Here is a 19,191-nt window from a genome sequence, read left to right as displayed (position 1 = left end):
TTTTTGATCAAATAAATGCAGCCTTGATGAGCATAAGAGCATAAGAGACTTAAAATAAAAAAGGCCTGTAAAGAAAACAGACTTCTATAATTTTTTATTCTTCTATAAAAACAAAAACTGAATTCGATAATTCGCTATGAATTTAATCTGATAATCTTATCTGAATTACTTGATTAAATTTGTAAAACACACCAAAGCTGTATGAATTTAATGAAGACTGAAGTACGTGTTTTTCCTGCCAGTAACATTTACCTGATTTAACATTGCATGCTGAGTGTTTCTTTCTTTTGGCATTGTTTGCCCTATGTTTACTCAGCTGGGGTTATTCTCTTATGTAACATTCATGCAAATTCCAGCACGCAGGTGGATTTAAAGTAATTAACATTTTTACAAGGGCTTTTTGGAGGATTTCCTCTATAAAAATAACAGGTCTTCATAAAAAAAAGTTTAAATTAAATTTTCATCATTTGTTTAAAGCATTATGCACACAAATATGACATTAAACAGCTTTAATAAAGTCTCATGTCCATATGCCTTTCTATAGCTTCACTCAAAGACCCTTAAAATGAGCATTGCAGTGTACATTAGCTGAGAAATTGTGATTAAAATGCAACTAACAGCCCTGACATGAGGTGTTTTATATAGAGTGGGCTGCTTTCCTGCACTCTACAGTGCAGGTTTATGGGAAGTTTTGAAATAATGGCAGAGATGAAAAGTCTGGACAAAAAGTCATGACCCTTATCAGCTGACAAACAATACATCCAGCGATCAGCCTGCCTTGTGCTGTCTGATTTCATTACACTGACAAAATATGAATGCAACTATTCATGCCTGCCGCCTGCGCAATTCTGCTGGATTAAATCAGCAAACATAATCAGAGTTAATCAGAGCCTCGGAGTAAAAATAAAATATATCATGATATAAAGCTTAAAATAAGAATGTTACTTTGTGAGATTTAATAACAAACTGTGAGAAATACAGTCACAATTGTTGAACATAAAGTCATTGTGGGAAATAATGTCATAATTACCTCATTTACTTACTTAACTCTAGAATGGAAACAAGCTTCCATAAAAATAACTCAAAATTTTTAAATATGTATGCGTGTGTTTGTGTGTGTGTGAACACACGTTCATACTGCATATACAGTATTGTTCAAAATAATAGCAGTACAATGTGACTAACCAGAATAATCAAGGTTTTTCGTATATTTTTTTATTGCTACGTGGCAAACAAGTTACCAGTAGGTTCAGTAGATTCTCAGAAAACAAACAAGACCCAGCATTCATGATATGCACGCTCTTAAGGCTGTGCAATTGGGCAATTAGTTGAATTAGTTGAAAGGGGTGTGTTCAAAAAAATAGCAGTGTGGCATTCAATCACTGAGGTCATCAATTTTGTGAAGAAACAGGTGTGAATCAGGTGGCCCCTATTTAAGGATGAAGCCAACACTTGTTGAACATGCATTTGAAAGCTGAGGAAAATGGGTCGTTCAAGACATTGTTCAGAAGAACAGCGTACTTTGATTAAAAAGTTGATTAGAGAGGGGAAAACCTATAAAGAGGTGCAAAAAATGATATGCTGTTCAGCTAAAATGATCTCCAATGCCTTAAAATGGAGAGCAAAACCAGAGAGACGTGGAAGAAAACGGAAGACAACCATCAAAATGGATAGAAGAATAACCAGAATGGCAAAGGCTCAGCCAATGATCACCTCCAGGATGATCAAAGACAGTCTGGAGTTACCTGTAAGTACTGTGACAGTTAGAAGACGTCTGTGTGAAGCTAATCTATTTTCAAGAATCCCCCGCAAAGTCCCTCTGTTAAAAAAAAGGCATGTGCAGAAGAGGTTACAATTTGCCAAAGAACACATCAACTGGCCTAAAGAGAAATGGAGGAACATTTTGTGGACTGATGAGAGTAAAATTGTTCTTTTTGGGTCCAAGGGCCACAGGCAGTTTGTGAGACGACCCCCAAACTCTGAATTCAAGCCACAGTACACAGTGAAGACAGTGAAGCATGGAGGTGCAAGCATCATGATATGGGCATGTTTCTCCTACTATGGTGTTGGGCCTATTTATCGCATACCAGGGATCATGGATCAGTTTGCATATGTTAAAATACTTGAAGAGGTCATGTTGCCCTATGCTGAAGAGGACATGCCCTTGAAATGGTTGTTTCAACAAGACAATGACCCAAAACACACTAGTAAACGGGCAAAGTCTTGGTTCCAAACCAACAAAATTAATGTTATGGAGTGGCCAGCCCAATCTCCAGACCTTAATCCAATTGAGAACTTGTGGGGTGATATCAAAAATGCTGTTTCTGAAGCAAAACCAAGAAATGTGAATGAATTGTGGAATGTTGTTAAAGAATCATGGAGTGGAATAACAGCTGAGAGGTGCCACAAGTTGGTTGACTCCATGCCACACAGATGTCAAGCAGTTTTAAAAAACTGTGGTCATACAACTAAATATTAGTTTAGTGATTCACAGGATTGCTAAATCCCAGAAAAAAAAAATGTTTGTACAAAATAGTTTTGAGTTTGTACAGTCAAAGGTAGACACTGCTATTTTTTTGAACACACCCCTTTCAACTAATTGCCCAATTGCACAGCCTTAAGAGCGTGCATATCATGAATGCTGGGTCTTGTTTGTTTTCTGACAATCTACTGAACCTACTGGTAACTTGTTTGCCACGTAGCAATAAAAAATATACTAAAAACCTTGATTATTCTGGTTAGTCACATTGTACTGCTATTATTTTGAACAATACTGTAAAGTCCTTACAAAATAAAAGGCTTTTCATTAGATAAAAGTAAAATAAAATGACTACCACAGCCTCTTAATATTAATCATACCAGGATTAAAGGAAAAACGTACTGGATCAGTACTTCTGAATCTGTTTTTTTAGGCAAGATGTTATTGTCAGCTACACCCAACATCGTCCAAGGATATAAAGAGATGGTGAAATGAAGAAGGCTGCATGAAGAAAAGAAGTAAGGGATATTGTAAAAGACAATCTGACACCAGTTCTGCGGTGTTCTTCAGAAACTTGCTACCAGTCAATGTGCTTTTAATTCCTGTGCAGGGTGAACCTGATCCCTGTCCTGACTCTGGCCTTGGCCTATAGTAAGAGAGTGAGAGTGGCGAGTGTATCAGTGATCAATAGAGCACAAGAACACACTTACTCACTGCTGTTTACTGAATCAAACTCAAAAACCTGTCACCCAAAACATTACGGCTAGTTTCTCAGTGTCTTATTATGTTCTATAATTTAGAATTGGTGTGCTTTTGTGAAGTGTCAATAATAAGTAAATCATTTCCACATGCCTCTTTTGATGTTATAGACTTTTTTGGATTTGCCTCTTACTTAATCTCTTTATTTACCTTTTTCTTGTTAAATTAGAAGAGTTAGATTTAGATTTCTGCCTCAACAGATATTAAAAGACCAGTGGAACTAAATAAATAAATAAACAAAATTTTCATCTCCATTATTTGCCTCAGAAAAAAATAGAGCTTTCCTTTAGCAAGGCCAATTAAATACACATGATATTGTGATTGTGTTAAACAATCAGCGTAGGAAACTGAATGCTTAAGTCTCTTTGACGTGCACTGAGAGGTTCGCTTTGGTTTCCAGAGTGCAGCTCAGAAAAGTCGCCAAAATCATGTCAAACTGCACTTGTCTTACGCAAGCTAACATTCCTAGAGTTTAATCTGGGAAAGGGTTTATACACTCAGCATTGCTCTAAAGCTTGTCAGTAGTTGATATAATATTTTTCTCATTATGTTTTTTTCTGCCTAACATTATTGCTGAGCTGGAACAAACTAGATATCCTGCGAACTGTTCGTTCGCGAACCGGATATCACTACACTGCAGTGAACGCGCTCACAACAGACCCGGAAGAGAAGACATTGCTGTATAAAGTTGATGTTTTTGTTATTTTTGGACCAAAATGTATTTTCGATGCTTCAACAAATTCTAACTGACCCTCTGATGTCACATGGACTACTTTGAATATGTTTTTATTACCTTTCTGGACATGGATAGTATACCGTACACACACTTTCACTGGAGGGACAGAAAGCTTTTGGACTAAATCTAAAATAACTTAAACTGTGTTCCGAAGATAAACGTATTACGGGTTTGGAACGACACGAGGGTGAGTTATCAATGACATAATTTTCCTTTTTGGGTGAACTAACCCTTTAATACTCCTACTGAAAAAATTGCAATGTTTTATATGGTTACATTTTATTTTGATTGTCCACTTAATCAATCTACTATAAACAACTTTGCAACTATACTCCGATTAGATTATTACTATGCTCAAGAATGGTTGAATCTTGTATGGTTGAATAAGTTGACGTACTTGATACTTAGAGTTAGTTTATCTGTTGGTTGATCATCTAAATGTTCTGACGAAGAAACAAACTAATCTACATCTTAGATGTAGTAAGGAGATTTGTAGCAAATGTATTTGGGGGAACTATATATTTTTTCTAAAGCAATGCTGCTACACCCACAAACAATGAAAAAAAAAAAATCAACAATACATTTCAAAACAGTTATAATTGGACACAGACTATAATGTTATATTTTTGATGCTTTTTATGTTACATCAGGTTAGTGTTGTTGCAAATGACATTGTTTCTCTGTGTTGAGTGATCTATGAAAAGCTTATGCTGCCCTGCCACAACCTTTTACCCACAGGGTCAAAGGTCAGGCCAATGTTGTTGTTTTGTTGTTAGTGGAGTTGATTGTCAAATTATTCAAAATATTTGTTAGGTGAGGTAAATTAGTTAAATAAGTAAAAAAAAAAATTAATTCAACTAATTTTCACAAAGATATTGTTCACCATTAAACATATATTGCATCATTCACAAGCTTCAAACATTATAGATAATTATTACCTAATGTACTTTAAAATTTGGTATTCTTTCATCTTCAGAATCATTTGCATAATGATGCTTAGCAATGGCAGCCTTCTGCTAAAAGTCAACCTTCGTCATCTTTGATGTCAATGACACGAGCAGCCTTCCCAGAGCTCCTACTGACCCTGAATCAGCAAACATTTACCCATAACGCATGATCAAGACGGGGCAGAACTGAATTCAGATTAGTCCAAGCAGGAGCTGGAACTCAATACCCAACCATCTGACCCTTGAACTCAAAATAACTCCATCAGCAAACTCAATTCAGCTAATTATGAGTCCAATACAGGCAGATTATTTGCTCTTTATTGATCATTTTGTTCTTTATTGATGACGTGAATGTCAAATCCTAATTAATCTTTTCACAAAATTAATGCTATTCTATTCACAATGTATGAGCCACCTTGCCACCTTGTAAGGTAATGGTATAGGGATCTTTCCAAAATCTTATGCGATGATATTTTATCATTTTGCAATCAGTTATGTGCTTTAGGGTGTTTTGTGTGAAATTTTAAATTACTTTTTTTTTCTAAGGTTATACATTTTATTTTAATGTTTATTGCATTATTTTAGTGTAGTTTGTGTAACCCTAATGGCACCTTTCTTATCATTGTGGGTGGAATAAAGGAATTCTCTGTATTTACAGGCCCATATTGTTCAGATCTTAAACCAGCTGTGGCCTGTAATGTCAGAGATGGTGGTACTTGGAAAATGAAGATGCTTTCTTAAACACAGACATACAAATGTATCCTGTGAATGAAGCCATCACTCCACAGGTGTGTGTGTGTGTGTGTGTGTGTGTGTGTGTGTGTGTGTAGCATGTCGTGGCAGCGCTCAGGTGAAGGCATAAATCAGGTGTGAGCTGCACAGGTAGTCATTACACCCTCAGAGGTAACAACTGTTTCTCTCTCCATCATACATTCCTCCTTCCCTTCTTCCCTAAGGACACTATCAATATTCCTCTCTTGTCACTGGCTTAAAGGAAGCTGCTCTCTCTCTTTGTGTCTGTCAGCGCTGCTGTACACATCTGGAGCAGCGTAATTGCCCTGTTATATTCTGCCAAACACACCTTGTACCTCCTTGATATCTCAATCCTCTACTTTTTTCCATGACATTTGTTTTGAGAAGTCAGTGCTTTCAGCTCCTGCGTCTAAATACACACAAACATGCCTGTGTGTGTTTTGACGCTTATACGCAGATAAATGATTCAAATCAGCCAAAGCTCAAAGAATTATGTACAGTTTTATCAATAGTCCTTGTTTCTAATATTTACATGCTGTTGTTTTAGTCTTCTTCCTCTTCTTTTTTTTTTTGTTCAGCAAGGACACATTAAATTAAACAAAAGCGAATTGAGTTAAATTAATTCATAATGTTAATCAAATAAAAGTTTCTTCAGCAAGTCGACAAAGGAGGACTTGAGGAATCGGCATAAAAGTCAGGAAAATTCTACATAAAATAACATAAAAAATATATTAAAATAGAAAATAATAACTTAAAACTGTAATAATATTCCTCAATATTACTTGCAAAAACATTAACAAACAGTACTATTTATATACACATATTTTCTCCGAATGCATTTCCCAGAATAAATTCTACTTCCTGTCATTGCAGTTCAACTTCCTGTGGAGTATGCCCAATTCAATTGAATGTATTTGTTTTCCATGTCCATCTGACCACTTATATCTGCTTACATTGATGTTTATTTCTAATATGAAAATATTGATGTGCATCAGTTGATACTAGTTAAAAAAAAGTTAAATTTATAAGCAAGAATTACAACTGGCCTCTAGTTTTCCACTGGTTTCTTGAGATAGGTGCTCCAATTTGTTCCGGCTATTAAATAAACCATGAAGCTTCAAAAACTCTCAAACGCACAAACGTCTGAAATATTCATCAGCTTTGTTAACAAAGAGAGAGCGAAAGAGCAAGTGTTTTTATAAACTCAACAACAGAGCCGAGAATGATAGATAAGAAACCAACACAACATTTCTCCCTTTTCAACGATAAATTAATTCAAGCAGAATACTGTAGAACACCCATTACACATGAAGATCATATAATTATCTATATCCCTCTTTTCTCCTCTCCACAGGCTTTTGGCTTGCCGTAAGGAATTCATGAACCCTGTGTGCCGGATTCACCGCAGGAGAGAATAACACTAAAACACTGAATACAACTACTGATGATACAACCACACATTCCTCAAATACTCAGATCTCAGCTGGAGCAGAAGCAACATTATATGGTTATGATAATGCTGCTTGAAATGGTATGTGCTTTCATTCCAGGTCTCATAAATCATCTTTTTGTCTTTGTCCTGTAGAGGACACGGTCATCGTGGTGTCCTGCGTCCACTGGGAGAGTGTAAGATGCATTAGTTAGTTTGAGTCATGACATGTGTGCACTCATATCTGCAAACATGTGCACTTTCTGAGAACATGAGTGGACTGACCTACAGCAGAGTCTGTATTATGGTTGCACATCTAGTCAATTAATTATACCACTATACGATGCTATAGGTTTGTATCAAGCATGCATTGTACGTGTTAGTTACACAAAATTATTGTTTTCAAAACTGTTCAGCATCATATGCATATAATCTACATATGGTATTAAACCCAACTTTACCTGAAGAAAGTGCAGCTAAAGCACTTTCAATTCACTAAGCATATTACATACATATCATTGGATTTGTGTTAAAGCATCAGTTTTTTTTACAGAAAATGTGATGCTGTAATGATGAAATGATCAGTTAGCATACTAAACAAAGGAGACATTTCAGATCACAGTCCAACCAAACACATGGTAGCTGGGCAAAAGCATCTTTACTTTCATAAGAAGGCAACCAGCATTGGTTAAAATATGTAAAATCTGAGCCAAGTAGCAAAACTGTGGCCCAATTTAGTCTCGACATCTTCCAAAAGACTAGAAGGAATATGAATGACTGAGGCAACCACACTAATTTCTACCAAGACCATCTAGACCTTGCCCATCAGGCCAGACTGGCTCTTTTGTGGCCTTCAGTTCATATGGTGAATTCAAATCATGTAAGATCAAATTTAGAAGTTTAATGCAAGTCGTAATTATGAGTGTGATTTTCTTTAGTTTCCAAGTTGAGGGGCATCACTGAGAAAACACGTAAGATGCAATAAATTATTAAAAATAATATTTTTTCCCTTTTTTTTTTTTTTTTACGAAACTAAGTTTCATATACAAAACACCACAGTATTATACAATTGTGAAAATGAAAAAAAAAGCGAAAGTAAAATAAAATAAAAATCAGTTAAAACAAAATAAATAAATATGAAACTTTTTTTATTCCAACTAAAATTTACTTTAATTGCAGTTTTCCTTTACTCATAAGCAGCAGAATTTAAATATATATGATTCTAAGCAAAGAAGCGTGTTCGTATAGACAACACCCAGCTGAGCCTAATCTATCCAATTTAACCCCCTCATGCTCTGTCTGTCCGTTTCTCTCTCGTTCCATCAACCAGCTCCACCTTTGACCTGCCTCAGCTCGAAACAGAACATCTTTGTCAATAGATGCTCTTGTATGGTTAAAGAGCTCCAGTGATTACCACTACAGGAGGGCATTCTGGAGAGAAAAGATCACTTTCTGCTTGTCTTGGCCATAGCGGGATGCACAGGAAGAGAAAGCGGTATTACTCAAGACTTTAGCACTGATAAATGAGTTCTCCCATCAGCCCAGAAACAGTCATTTCCATTTCATTGCACTCCACATGTGGTTGTCACTGCCGTCCGTGGCCGTGCCCCGAATCAGACAGAAAGCCCTTGTTATCAAACCCAGAGCAAAGACGGATCACATGTTGGCGTTCTGGCACAATGTTGTTCATTTAAGACTTACTTGTGTAAAATGATTATGAATTAGGTTTATAAAGGATTCAACTGTTGTTTATTTTCTCCCTTTAAGATGCATTGAGTTTGTGCGTGTGGATTTGTGAGTGCGATTGTGACCTACTGACCTTGACTTCCTCAGCAGGGCACGGCATGCACTATTGACCAAACGATGGAGGAGATGAGTAACCCTGATTGGAGAGGAGCTCTTACCTTGAAAACACAAGCACACATCCTTCAGGCAATGAGGTTATCTGAGGTCACGCGCTATTGTAAAGTATGTGCGAGGAGTTCACTCCCTCTCTAACCTGAGCTGAGGCAGCTTGACCTCAGAGAAATGCCGTCCAGTGATGAATCTCTCAGATCAATCATAACAGCAGCACTGCGTGACTCTCGTTCAGATGTAAAGTCATGGGTTATGAGATATAACTGTGCCTGGAGTGTGTGTCTGTGCGTACTTGTGATTATGATGCTGTGGCAGAGATATGGGGTCATGTTGTTTAATCTATATTACGTCACATTTATTGAACTCTTGTGTTAAACCCTTAAATGGTTTTGTATCCTGAGGGAGATAGATATTGGCGAGCCTGGGGGAGGAACATTGAGTAAGACAGAAATAATATAGTCTGGTATCAAAACTCAATTTTTATCTAAATGGTAAGATACAAACTCTACAATTTTCAATAAAAAAGCTGTATTTTTGCACAGTTAAGTAGAAATAAAAACAGTTTATTTCAAAACCATGGGAATTTTAAATATTGTCGTATGCAGTAAACAAATTACCTACAGTAACACACATTGCAAAAATACAAAAATAATGTAATTTACTCAGTGAAACTTAAATGATTGGTTAAAATTGTACTCTCAAAAGAGAATTCTATGTAAATAATCCTAAAGCATGCACAATCTCATGTACAAATTATATAATATAAATATTTACATACATTCAACATGAACGCAATTTTATTCTTAGTTAAAATTAAAGCGTCCCCATTCCAGACATTTTTAGAATGGAAAAATCTTTGTTTTGAACACTGTTTATAGATTTACAGGAATATAATTTTAGTATACCATTCCTTTCCCAAAGGGGCTTTACAGAACTAATAGATTTTGACACATTTTCAAGATCAGACAAGATGACTTGTGTTCAAGTGGGCATTTTTGCAAAAGGAAAATTTAATAATCGGCAAATAGTCTCCGTTTCAGTTTTTTAAGGGACTGGTCCAAAAAAAAAAAAAAAAAGATTAATGTGTCATTTCACTGATATTTCTGAAAGATTTTTTGCTCGATTGGTCAAAAGATGATTAATATCTGGCTTTGTATTTGGTTTATGTTTAATTTAATCCACATCCAGAGGCTCCAAGGGCATTGTGACCCATCTAACCTCACACTCAATTCCAGGCCTCCTTGGCGCCTCTAGTGGTGGCGTCGGTTCCTGCTCTTGCGGAGCTCTTGAACATGCTTCCATTTGCCCTTCTGTTTTTGCTTCTTCTCTTTGTGCCAAAGCGTTTCGCAGTACTCATCCAGAGAGCGCACAGGAACACTCATCATGCGCAAGTAGTCCTTATAGCGCTGACGGGGTTCGGTCACAGGCGGATTATCTGATGATTCCCGTGTTGCAGGTTGGTGTGCTTGGATCTGTCCGTGGTCCAGGACGTGAAGAGAGAGGTGGAGGAGGGTACTGGTGAAGCTGTGCTCCTGGGAGGTGCAGAAGTATGAACCCGCATCGCTATGCTGGAGCAAACGAATCAGCAAACCTCGCTCTGTTATCAGCACACGCTCATCCGGTTTGATCTGAAACAAATACACAGAATTACTGATTCTTTCATAAAAAATAAACTATATCAACAAATACTTTCTTGGACACACACAACAGCTTATTCACAGACAAGCAGTGATTGTATGCGTCACTTGCTGGGTTTATTCTCATAAATCATTCTGCCCAGGATCCCAAAGCGAGACTCCTTCAAGGTCAGAGATCAGTCTTTAACCTCCGCGCTCCATTTCCTGCTGACCTCACATTACACCATCTGATTGATCATTAGATACTAATTAGACAAATTAGACAAGTTGACCACATGTTAATGCTACTGAGGGAGAAATACCAAAGAAAAAGGGGGCAGAGTAGTGTTATCTATTGCACTAATCTATATCCAAGGTTCCATCTTTCTGGTGACCTCTGACATGTTTGTGAAATCTGGTTATTTCATATGAATAATACAAAAATATATTCATCATTTTGATTCGCTTGATTCATCATGTAAAAAGTCTTTGTGTGTGTTTTTTTGTTTGTTTTGTTTTTGTTTTGTACTGTAGCTTTTGTAGCTTTGTAGCTTACTTAGAGTGAAAAAAAAAATCATATATGATAAACCTTTAATAATGATTTATATAAGTATCTGGACAGATATAACAAAAATGCATGCTATTTGACCATCTGTGTAATACTGAGTTACTACACAGAAAAAAGTAGCTCAGCCTCAGGCTGTGGGTAGCGTGAAGCTGAAAATTTGTTGTCATAAACAAAACAAAATTGACCATGGATCATTCAAAATGAGAAATTTTCAAAGTAATGTTTGTAAAAACAGCAACAAAACAGATGAGATGTTCTATATCCATCTGTGACTTTAACCACATCTATCCATGCAACATTATTCAGTAAGAGGCATTCAGATTTAGTTTTAAATCATAATGGGCCAAAGTTATATAGTTTAGTTTTAAAGGCTGCTGATGTCACAATCTTTATGATTTAGTATAAATAAAGCATATTTACATTGGATTATGCATATTTATTATAAATTTAGGTTCAAGGTTGATGCTCTCAAGCAAAGAAAGATCTTTTTTTACAGATTTCGATTTAGTCAAATGAATCAGTTTTGCTGAATCATTTAAAATAAGTGATTCAAAATAATTTATTCATAAACCAGTAATCTCCACCATTTTAAATCACGCTAATATTTTCTAATATTTTTCTCTCTTTAAATATCAGATTTCCATCTTTTCATCTCCCTTCCCTTCCGTTCCAGGCTGCTTATTCTTTTTCACTCTTTAAAAAGAATTTCTGTTATCTGTGTTTCTGAGCCTGCTGATTTCTCCTGCTAGTCACACTGTTGTTGTGGACTAAATCAATACAGCTGTGCAGTACGAAGAGGAGGGAAAGAAATCTTCAAAGCATACTGAATCCCTGTAAAAACACACCAACCGCTTACCGATGCATTGTCTTATGGTTATCTATCCGCCATCTAAAGGACGCTTCAAGGAAATGCAATAGCCATAATTTCACTGAACAACTCTTTATATATTTGCACTTTAAATTTGGAGAGTGACTTTTAAGTGATACCTTGCAGAAACGTGTCAGGAATGAGAGGAAATTGGGCAGTTTCGCACTGTCTGCAGCACCTGTGACAGCTGGAACCAAAACATAAAGGCTAAGGGCACACGAGTGTCAAGATGAAATGCGTGTGTATGACTTGGAGATGTTCTGGTGAGTGGGTGTGTTTTAAGCGTATGTGTGTGTCTATGTTTCGTATCTCGGCAGTATATCACGGCGTGTAACTCCCACTGAAGGTTTTACTGGAGGGCAGGAGGAAACTAAGTTAAGTTAAATTAAGTGCAGCATCAGTCTCAGAGCCGGGTCAAAGGCATTAAAACCATGATACGAGGCCTCTGTCTGTCTGCGGCCCCTCCAGATACCGCTGGGTCTGGCTGTGGGTTTTGAGAAAAAGAGAGAAGGTCTGGAACCTTCAACACAGGATCTGTAGCACATCTCAAATACGAGCTGGCCTGCCGGTGACCCACAGTCCTATGGGAAATTATATTTAGTTGTAAAAAGAGGGTAGTGAAGAGTGTGGAAAAAATGGGTAGAGGGATGGAGGAAAGAGAGGGAGAGAAGGCATGAAGGAGCGAGAACAGCCGTTTAGAAATGGTATTCATTAACAGGTTCTTATTCAGATTTAAAATAATACTGGCAAGATATTCATGACGTTTGGTTCTGTTAATAATTCCAGAATCTCAGCCTGTCATAATAAAATATGCTGCATACTTAATCGTTTTAAACTTTAGACTAAAACGTTGCTGTTTTCATGTCAGCCCTGCATCATTTGGATTTTATTAGCATACATTAAATGTGTTCATTTGGAAAACAATTAAATTGAATTAGTTGAACATGGTTCAAATATGGCTAGATCAAGCAAGAATAATTTAGTTAAAATGTATGAGATTGGTTTGCATAATAATTTAGATTTATTGATGATAAATATATAAACATAGTTAAATCATATTTAATACACATTCAGGGTATTGATACAATGATTTGAGTCAAGTCAAGTCACCTTTATTCATACAGTACTTTTAACACTGATTGTCAGGACAACAGTAAACACTAAATTTTCAGTAAAACTTATTTTTTCTTGCTTCATTTATTAAATTAAAATACAAATCTTAAGACAGGCCTAATTATTTAATTAATTGTGTATCACCTTTTAATGCCTTTAGAAAAAAATCTTTTTACAACAAAATCAATCAAAGCAAGTTTAGGCATTTTTTAAGAATTACACAAGTTAATTGTTTTTATAGAATTGTTAAAGAGCTAAAATCAGAACTAGAAACAGAATAAATAAATTATTTTACAGTTCCCATCCCATAGTGTTCTCATCTATGTGGGATATGAAGGGTCCATTCTGTTATTGCAACCAGATATCAGTTTACTCTGATCCGATAAACATTCACACGAACCCCCGAGTGCGGTTTTCTCTTCTATCATTCATTGTTGTCTTTTACGAGGTGAAGTGTGGGCTGATATTTTAAGATTGCACCACATGTGTGAGATTGTGCGTGTGTTGCAGGTGTTTTGGGCAGCTGTGTGGTAGGGAGTCGTTCTGAGCTGTGGGAAAGACAAGACAAAGAAAGGAGGAGAAGAAAAGCAGGAAGGGAAACTAAAACAAAACAATGCATCATAGCAGGAGTAATGTTTACTTGAAACAAGGGGCAGCAGGATATTTCTAAAAGCAGCAAACGGCATGTTTTTTTCTTGAATTGCATCTACCCTGTGACATTTGTGCTGAGATTTGACCTTCTGGTGTCATGCCTTCCCAAACGTATCTTCAAATCAATTTTTTTCTCTCTCACACACACAGACACACATTCCTGTTGGGACTAATTGTTGTGGTGATGGATCAATAAAAGAATATGCTGATCTACCACTCCAGAGTCAGGTTTTGGCCCCCGTCTATTCATCAAAGCTAATAAAGACAAGAGACCCCCACGACACAAGGTTAAAATGACCTCTGCATCCGCACTACGACCTTTCCACTTCACACATAGCTCCATAACTACTCACTTGAAAGGACTGCTTTTCACAAATGCTGCATACATCTGTTTTAGAAGATAGCACAAATAAACTCCCTCAGGCAGTTTAAAGGGACAAAGATATCTGAAAGACGAAAGTATTTGTATGTGTTTCTAAAGTAAGATATGCATGTCACCCAGGTGCGTGACTCCCAGTCGACAGCAATGAAGATGAGAGGAGATGAGATTAAATGCGTAGGTGTAAAATACTGAATAAGAGAGATGAATCCACAAGAGAAGGTCACTTCTTGACAGCACTGTTGTGTTCTGTATCTCTGTTTGTGTTCCCTCAGTTTCTAAGCCTCAGGCCATTTTCACGATTACCAGTAGAACTGTTCCAGTTTCTATATGTTATAACAGTTTCTCGGTTATAACACATTTTTAAGTAAGATGATCTTTAGAATTAGTAACACATTTATTTTTCCTTAGTATCAGGGTGTTTAGAGTTACTGTAAATCAGCTTTTAGAGTGTATCAAATCATAAAAAGCCTACTGTGTGATATTGAAAAGATATTGTTATGAAAGAGAAACTATGACTGGAATATGCCCAGGCTATATTTTATATATTTATGCTAAGTGATGTTTAAAACACCGCGTAACAAAACAGCGATTTTTAAAAAATATATATTGTATGGTAAAACCATTAATTTAGTGAATTTGTATTGGTTTTGTTAATATTGTTCATGTAAACAAAATAATTAATCAAATAATTTTTGCCAAATAATTTTACTCTTTGCATCCGATCTAAAGTGAAATATATCAATTAGGTTTTAAAATATTTTATTTTAATATTTTATATATTAAATTAAAATATTTTAAAATACTTATAAAATATTTACATTTGTAGTGTAACTAACTACTTACTAACTGACCAAAAAGAAAAGAAATATAGAGAGAGCTAAGAAAGTGTGTGAATAACAAAGGCACAGACTGAGTTAGATGTGTGTTGATTTTACCTCTTGACGGTGGTCCGCTCCTGGCTTCAGTATGAACCAGCGAATCAAGGCCTGCTGGGATTTTGAAACGCACTCAAGAAAAGAGGAGTTACTCTCTACTCCATACAACACCTTCTCCTCGACATTCCTCCCTAACACCACCAAAGAGAGAAGAGAGAGAGAGAGAGAGAGAGAGAGAGAGAGAGAGAGAGAGAGAGAGAGAGATCAGCAAATCAGAAAGACAGTAAAGGTATTTTTTAGGTTAGTTTTGAGATCCATTAGGTGAGCCCCACAGGACAATGCAACATCTTAAAACAAAACCGAGCTTTTAGTGCTTTTATGCTCCATATGCGCACAAGCACACACATATGCCTCCTTACCATCCTCTGTGTCCCAGCAATGCCTGGATGGGTCTCCATGTTTGATATCCTGCCTTCTGGCCCTCCTGTAAGCACAAGTAAAAAGGTTTTTTAAGATTCAGATTCATTTTAATCACATTTAAGACTTCATAAACAACAAAAACATTTAAAGAGCTGCTGATCAAATTAGGGCAAATACAGCTTGAGTTTTTAATATTGTTCAAAATCCATTCATAAACGTTCAAACATAACTGATCAGAATAACATTTTCTGACACAGAATTTGTAAAATGGATATGCATTCTTCTTGTTATGCCAAGCTATAAAATATTTTATTGGTTAGAAATTATGTGAAAATATTTTGAAAATCCTTAGAGAAAATCACAACAACTGAACAACAACTTGGGGTCTATGAATATTGTTGTAGATAATGGAGCCAAAAAGGTTGAGAACCACCATATCAATCAATTATAAATCCAAAATAGCAAGAGCAATTAAAATAAAAATATCCAAACTGGCTGATCTAAAATTTAATCTTCAGAACAAGAAATTTTTCTAAAAATATCTTTAGCTCTTTCTGTCCATTTGTTGTCCAGTACAACAAACTTCAGTGAATCTTAATGAAGCCACAAAGCGTATTTCAAACAGAGCCAGCTGACAGCCAAATAATCTCCAAAACAAACTAAAATTCCTCTCTCTGTGTGTCTTGCTGGCTTGCTCTCTCTGCAGGACTGACCTGGCCTCCTTGCGTCAGTGGCAGACCAGAGAGCCAGGGAGAGAAAGGGCAAGAAAACTTCTCTGGCAGCTCACATACATCATCTCAACAACAAAGCAACTTTAATCAATTTGCCTGTCCAGTCCAGTCCCACTACACCCTATGGCACAGGAAAAATCAAATATTTATCATTTTCTTCCCTGTGCTGAACTCCAGGAAACAACTCACCCTGGAGAAGTAGGTCAGAAAGAGGGCACCACCCTCTCTCTCTTAACTTTCTGCTATCCCAAAAACCTCAGAGCACCAAACTGCGAACAGTGCACATCTCTGGGATATTGTAGGACACACGTGGCTTTGCGTTTTTGTGTGTGCCGATAAGAAGACAGAACAGTTAAACAGAAGTGCTGACTCTGTGAATCAATGTCAAGGCTTTGCATCGACTCTATGGGACAATGGCTTTATCGGTTCATCTGTGTGTTACCTTTTGGAGGCTGGGATGTATCTGGAGCACTGGGTGCCATCCCAAGCGCAGTAGGGGTCTCTAGCCAGGCAGCATTCTGCACAGCCCTGCCCATAAATATGGCACCTGTGAAGGGACACCTGCACCAACCCGTCGCTTCCTCCAACAAACAGCTGCTGCTGCACACACACACACATAAACAAAGTACTAAACCAGGTGCAATGACAAAAAAAAAAAGTGCTTACTGGAGCAAACTCTCACAGTATAATTTGTCTTTTTGGTCCAACAAACTCTCAAAATAAGCATGTGTACATGTGACTCAGAGAAATAAGCAAACAACATTTACAATAAAAGTTGTGGTGCTATTGCTTTTCTCTCAGCATGAGTCTGAAAAAAATCAGGGGGTCACAGCAGAGCTTCACATAAAATACCCTTGTAAAAGAAAATGATGTTCAGGAACTTATTTGAAACCATTTAATGGTTTAAAGTGGTAGTATTCACCGTAGCGAAATAAAGGCAGATGTCAAATGTTGATCAGATAATGAGACAAAGTATCCAACCAACCTCTGTATTATCCATAATAGTATCCTAATAATAGTATCCTAATAATAATCATTGTTGTAAGAATTGGTCAAGTGGCCCGCTGATGTAACCATAAGGTTCTATCTCTTTGAAGTAGAAAGGAGGACAAAAGCTTTTTGGGTGAACTGCAAACTTAACCATGAACTCCTAAAGATAATAAGAGATAATTGGACTAATAGGAGTGTAAAGAAAAAATGAAAGGAATGGCCAAAAATCTGGAGAAACAGACTTATCTGTGAGACTCTGATAAAACAGCACAAACAATGGAGGCCACATCTGTTATGAGACTATGCTTGAGTTCGATTTTCTTAAACAGTCCTGCAGAATGTCTAAAACAGCTGGCTGCTGAACGCTGACAGTCAATTCCTGAGGAAATCATTTAAGAAATTCAAAATTTTCTTTCTTTATTTCCCAGACTAAATATTTGGTTTACAAGAACCAAGTTTGAACTTCTGTTCTTACCTGCTTTGAGGAGATTTCCATGTTGAGAATGGGCGAGGGACTCTGGATAAATAAATACACCAATATTGTTAGAAGGTGAACTTTTTGTTTATTAGTGTGTTGTTGTTGGTTTTTCATCCTCTCTGCAACATTTACCTTGAACACCTGAAGCTCCTCTAAGAAGATGTCCTCTGTGGACCAGTTTTCTTGAGTGATGCTGACAACCTTCAAAACTGATCCCATATCTGTGCAAACACACAAGAACACATTTCTGTACTTTAAGCTGTACTGCCATCTGCTGACTGTTTAACAAAAAGAAAATAGAAAAAAAAAAATTTTTCGTTTTAATGGAAAAATACTATTTCAGTTCTTCTGCTTCTAAACTTCAAGTTTAATTCAGTTTGTTATGTGCAATTATTTGTGACATTTCCAAGCAATTTCTATTTGTGAAAATTGTTGCTACAACAGTATTTTTTTCAGTGTACATGGTTTAAAGTGTATCAGACCTTTACTGCATTTTGGACACCACAGTTAACAAGCAAAATGCTGCTTTGAAGCCACTTCACTGGATCATTAAAGCTTTTTAAAATACTACAATAAAATATGCATCTTATTTTCTTACTTGGTCCAAAATGCAACATTATATCTAATTGTTACATATCACTAGTAACATTTGTGTTGTATTTTTTTTTTTTACCTGTTCCCAAGAACATAACAGCATACTGTCCATCCTCAGCTGCTACGCGGTCCACTACAATCTGAGTAAGCCGATACTCCGTATTGATACGAGTGAAAATTGGCCGGCCCGTCATTGGGTGCACAGAGCGGTACATTAACGGGTGCAGCCGTATAAAACTGATGACTTCATCTGGAAAGTCTTTAGTCGTTTTTATATGAGGATCATATGTCCGACTGGGGCACTGCGAAAGAAAGATACAATTTACAGTTATACATTTTTTTATTAAAACGGCAAAACATCCTGGAAGTACATATTACAAATATGCACTTAAATGAAGTAATTTAACTGCCTTTGGCATTATAATAAAATATTATCCAATCATGCTCCAGTAGGGCCAGCGTCCTTCAGATGCTTGGCGTTTTTGGTGAGTCTGAAGACCTTTACTAGCTGGTTCAAGTGTGTTTAATTAGTTAAACTTTGCAGCACAGATGTCTTTCAGGAGCAGGTTTGGACACCACTGGTGTAAACATAATTTTGAATCACTGTATATAAAGTGTTAGCTATATATAGTGTCATGTCTCCCTCTAGTGGTAATGTATAAAACTCTTCACTCAAAGTGTCAGTGACTAAAAGTGAGATAAAAACCAGCCCTAATAGACTGTTACTAACGGTGCCTGGTCTTGGGTAGGGGATTCTGCCTTCATATTCCACCCAGCGATGGTCCGGTCCCTCTTTATGAGCATACGGTCCATTAAACACAGCACGGATGTCTTCCATGTTGTAGACACATACCGCTGATCCTTTAAAGATAGAACTGACCCCAAAGAAATGTTGAAAACCAAACAACTTGAATACCACAGTACAAGAAAGGGCATTACAAGTGG

General features: G+C 36.7%; 1 protein-coding gene across 2 annotated transcripts in view; it reads right to left on the bottom strand.

Moving 5' to 3' along the window:
• Window positions 1-9,480: 9,480 nt before the first annotated feature.
• sema3d (sema domain, immunoglobulin domain (Ig), short basic domain, secreted, (semaphorin) 3D) overlaps window positions 9,481-19,191 on the bottom strand; it is a 39,138-nt gene continuing 29,427 nt past the window's right edge. The window contains exons 11-18 of one of the 2 annotated variants that reach the window (XM_052582140.1): window positions 18,977-19,121; window positions 18,326-18,548; window positions 17,785-17,873; window positions 17,650-17,691; window positions 16,627-16,784; window positions 15,453-15,517; window positions 15,094-15,224; window positions 9,481-10,588 (exon numbers count right to left, since the gene is read on the bottom strand). In XM_052582140.1, the coding sequence (XP_052438100.1) occupies window positions 10,211-10,588; window positions 15,094-15,224; window positions 15,453-15,517; window positions 16,627-16,784; window positions 17,650-17,691; window positions 17,785-17,873; window positions 18,326-18,548; window positions 18,977-19,121 (1,231 nt within the window). In that variant the 3' untranslated portion in view covers window positions 9,481-10,210. The remainder of the gene's footprint in view (window positions 10,589-15,093; window positions 15,225-15,452; window positions 15,518-16,626; window positions 16,785-17,649; window positions 17,692-17,784; window positions 17,874-18,325; window positions 18,549-18,976; window positions 19,122-19,191) is intronic. The other variant, XM_052582139.1, reaches the window with a different exon arrangement.

This window comes from Carassius gibelio, chromosome B18 (assembly GCF_023724105.1).
Source record: "Carassius gibelio isolate Cgi1373 ecotype wild population from Czech Republic chromosome B18, carGib1.2-hapl.c, whole genome shotgun sequence".
NCBI classification, from domain to species: Eukaryota; Metazoa; Chordata; class Actinopteri; order Cypriniformes; family Cyprinidae; genus Carassius; species Carassius gibelio.
The sequence above is the reverse complement of the archived record's forward strand: the minus strand, read 5'-3'. Positions and strand labels throughout refer to the sequence as shown.